We start from the raw sequence: 4,297 nt of genomic DNA on the forward strand, positions 1-4,297 counted from the left end.
GCTGCTGGGGTGAAACCACGACAGGAATGCAGCACCCTCCAAGGTGACACGCAGCTTCAGCTTGCCAGGGAGCCCCAGACACCTGCCCCAGGTGTGCTGGGACAGCCAAATACATGTCTAACTGCTCCTGGAGGCCCCAAAGCTCTCACAGCAGGGATAGGTGTCAGCAGAAGGAATTCTGGGGCCCAGCTCAGGTGGTTGGGAGAGCATGTGCACAGGTTCATGTTGGTGCAATGCTGAGGGTCCAAATCACCCTCAGAAAATACCTCACATGACAGTTAACTGTCATTATCCGATGGGAATGCAGTGAGGCACCCTGCAGGTATGTGGTCCTGTCCCCACATGTGCAGAGCCAAGGATGGGGCCAGGCACAATGCTGTTCTGCCCTGAAGGTGCACATTCACCCCCAGGCTCCCTTTCCTTACACAAGTGAGTGCTTGGTTGGGCTGTAAACATTGCAGCAGAGCTTGAGGCTTTGTAGCAGCATCAATGTAAGAAGAGATTGAGGGTGTTCTTGAAAATCCAAGTACACAGAGCACTGCTCAGATGAATGACACCTCCAGAAAGGGCAGAGGGAAGTGAGGCAAGAAGGAATGGTGACTGCCCCTGTGAAGCAGCTGCAGCAGAAGCCAACATGCTCCTGCAAGTGGCAGGGCACCAGTGTGCTCAGGCATGATCTCACCCTTGATAAGCTCTTTGGAGTCAGGAGGAGGTGGTTGATCCTTAGGCACATTTCCTACACAAGCTGCTGGATTTAACTCCAGTCTGGCATTAGCACATTGCAGGGAAACACACCACAGTGAGAGGTGGAGAGGAGTGAGCAGGTAATTAAAGTTAAATTAAACAAATAGTGCTCTAGACTCAACAGGATCGTTTTCCTGCTGTAGTACAGGAGTTTGGCCATGAGAATAACTCTGATTTGCACAACTACTGAACACCCACTGCTTGCAGCAAGTGATGGGCTGGGAAGGCAGGTCCCCACTGTGCAGTCTTCCAGCAAAAAGCAACACAAATGCCACGGGATGTAAGAGTGGAAAACAGTGGAAGATGTGAGATACTCTCCTCATGTCTCTGCTGCTTGCCAAAGGCACAGGGAATGGAGACATCCCACTGCTGCTCACAGCTTCCACCTGGCAAACTGGAAGTGTTCAGGGGCTGCTGCCTGTCAGTCTGCTGAAGGCAGACAGTTCCTTCTTGTGAGATGTACCTCCTTGCTTGAGACTCTGCTGAAGGCAGAGAGTTCCTCCTTGTGAGATGTACCTCCTTGCTTGAGAAATATTCAATATCTGAGTATTTCAGGCTCCTATGCTTAAAATATACCTTTCGAAATGCTGATATTCCTGCCTGTACTTCATTTTCCTGGGGGAGAAGGATGAACAGGCTTTTAGATGTGGGACAAGAATGAATTCCTCAATGTAATTTAGAAGTGCACCTCATTTCCCCTGCCTCGACCAAGCACAGAACCAGCCCAAGCTGTGCAGGAAAGTCACACACTGACAGGATCATACTCTCACACAGCTCCTGCCCACCTGTCTGTAATTCTCTGGAAGAGGATGGAGAATTCTGGCATCCAGATGGCACAACCCATTCAGAGGCTAACTGAACAGACTTTGAAGCAGACTAAGAATCAACGTTGCAGAGAACCTCTTGGGCTCCTCCTTGGAGTTATCCACTGTGGAAAACGTTCTTTCTTCACTGACAACACAGTGTGCAATATCCACCACCCACCCAAGGCACCTGAAGCTCTAGAGCACCACCAGTGCTCCAATACCAGGCTGATCACTGCCTGCCCTAGGGCAAGGGGACAAGGAGGGGCTGTGGCTTGCTCATGGCTCCCTAAGGACTGATCTGTCAGAGGGGAATGTCAAGGAGACCAGCGCAGATGTGTTTCTGGAGGTGACAAACAGAGGAGCCTCAGGGAGCAGCTTTTGCCTTGTCAGTGTGCTGGAACTGATGAGACAGTCCCACATGGACCTCGGTCCTCACTTCAGCATTGTGACAAACCTACAGTTAATCACTAGATACTGAGGCTACTAGAAACTGTCCATCACAGAACCATGGAAGGGTTTGGGTTGGAAGGACCTTAAAGCTCCTCTCATCCCACCCCCTGCCATGGGACACCTCCCACTAGCCCAAGTTGCTCCAAGCCCCATCCAACCAGGCCTGGAACACTCCCAGGGATGGAGCAGGCACAGCTTCCCTGGACCACCTGTGCCAGGGTGCAAGATAGAGCTGCTGTGCTTAGAGATGAGTCAGCAACCCTGCAGAACACAGGGCACAGTGATGGATGGAGACCAAAACCTCCCCTCTCAGTGGTGACAGGGCTGGGCACTCACACCTGGGACCAGCAACCCCAGCAAAGCCAGGGAAATGGAGATTCTGAAGGGACAGCCACGGAGCACGAAGCCACTGAGCCCTGAGCGCAGTCAGGAGCCTCCAGCATTTTCTCAGGGACATGTTGCAAAGAGATGTGACTAATACCTTGGCACATTGCACCATCCATTAACTAAAAGGCCTCAGAAAGGTCAAATCTCCAGATTGCACCATGGAGGGTTTGTAGGTCAGAACAAAGGCCAGGTGGAAGTGTACTGCTGGAGACTGCTCAGCTCAGGTAGTCCTCAGCTACCTGGGCCTGCTGGAAACCTCCCACCTGCACACACAAGGCACACCTGTGGCTCACACACCACAGAGGACATTCCTGCAGCTGCTGTTGGCACTGTGGCCCAGCACATCTGCACCAGTGGCATCCCAAAGGGCTGTGGGAAGCAGCAGCACTGCGGGATGTGAATGAGCAGGTTGAGTTGGTGGAGGACACACCAGTGAGATCCCTCTTGCTTGTTTCAGGGAGGACTGTGAGGAACAAGGATCCTGTGAGGGGACAGCAGGTTCCTGGCCATACAGCTGCACATCAGTGTCTGCACAACACAGCACAGCAAGCCCTTGTGGAAAAATCCAGGGGAGATGGACTGAAGCAGCTGAGCAGCTTTTGGCTGTTAATACCATGCACAGCGATGGGTGATTAAACCCCAGATTAGATGGCAGGAGATGATGACTACCAGGGTTAGGAGAAATTCTCACTGCATTCCACATGCCTTACACATCTATGTGGGGAACCTCACCAGAGAGCAGCTCACTCCCTCCTCTCTGAACACCAAGCACATCCCATGCCAGGGCCAAGCCAAGCAGCTCCCTGAGGCCACAGCTCGCGTTGGCACAGCACATCTGCCCCTGCTGCAGCCATGGCAGGGGCTGGGAGCAGCCAACTCTGGGAAGAAGAGACACTGTGCTCACCTTCCAGGGGGTGACGGTCACTCTTTGGTAACTTGGGGGAGAGAGGAGCAGTGTATGGAGGGGCTGCGTGGGCACAGCGCTTTGTGCCCCGGCCTGGTCCCTGCAGAGAGCCTTCTAACGAGCTGCTGCTGTCTAGGAAGAGAGAACAAGCCCTATTTAGGAGTGGAGATGTCCTGGGAAATGCAGTCTTGCCACAGTCCCTTGAGCATCACCAGCCTGGGCACACACTGCCTGCTCGAGCTGCAGCCCAGCACGTCTGGCAGAGCTCAGCAGGTTGGAGGTGGCAAGTTCTACCAGAGAAAAAGGGTGTGAAGAAACCTTTTAGGTTAGCCTTTCTAGGCTAAGACTCTTAGCCATATTTCACCATATATTTTTGCCATGTTTCACCCTAAATAGGTTTAAAGAGCAAGAAATAAACAAAGCCCCAAACTGGCATAACAACGGCTTATTTCAAGGATCCCGTTGCTCCCCAGGAGATCCAGATTCTCCCTGAATTCAATAGGGACATGGAATTTTCTAGGCTAAGACTCTTAGCCATATTTCACCATATATTTTTGCCGTATTTTACCCCAAATATCACCTCTGATTCCCTTAATTCCATTTCTCCTCACTTGGCTCATCCCACTTGATTCCTGGTCCTCCCCACTCTTTGCCTTTCAGACACACATAACCCTTAGATGATTGGCAAACAACCCTTGGGTGATGTTCAAACCCTCTGTACCACACACAGGGCTGGATTAAACCCTACTCCAACCTTCAATCCCCCCCAGAGGAACCCCCAGCTGCTGCTCCTCTCTGAGCACATCCCAAGGCTGTGTACGTGGTTGGGCACACATGGTGTCCATGGGTGGATGAACACAGAATGGAAGCTGACACTGATGGCACACAGGGGGTGGCAGACCATGGCCCAGCTGAGAGCAGTAATGAGGTGACCCACCAGCCACCCCTGCCCACACAGGCACCAGCTCCCAGCTGGCCTTCCAGCTGCCCCGAGCACAGGGGTGAG

The 4,297-nt window shown here is 52.5% G+C and overlaps 1 protein-coding gene across 1 annotated transcript in view; it reads right to left on the reverse strand.

Moving 5' to 3' along the window:
- Positions 1 to 3,291: 3,291 nt before the first annotated feature.
- The window catches only part of LOC103808750 (polycomb protein SCMH1-like), a gene marked incomplete at both ends in the record, with an annotated part of 9,855 nt that continues 8,849 nt past the window's right edge, over positions 3,292 to 4,297 (reverse strand). Inside the window, one exon of the mRNA XM_009081554.1 lies at positions 3,292 to 3,423. Coding sequence (XP_009079802.1) covers positions 3,292 to 3,423 — 132 coding nt within the window. The remainder of the gene's footprint in view (positions 3,424 to 4,297) is intronic.

The sequence above is a fragment of the Acanthisitta chloris genome, unplaced genomic scaffold (genome assembly GCF_000695815.1).
Source record: "Acanthisitta chloris isolate BGI_N310 unplaced genomic scaffold, ASM69581v1 scaffold7579, whole genome shotgun sequence".
NCBI lineage: Eukaryota > Metazoa > Chordata > Aves > Passeriformes > Acanthisittidae > Acanthisitta > Acanthisitta chloris.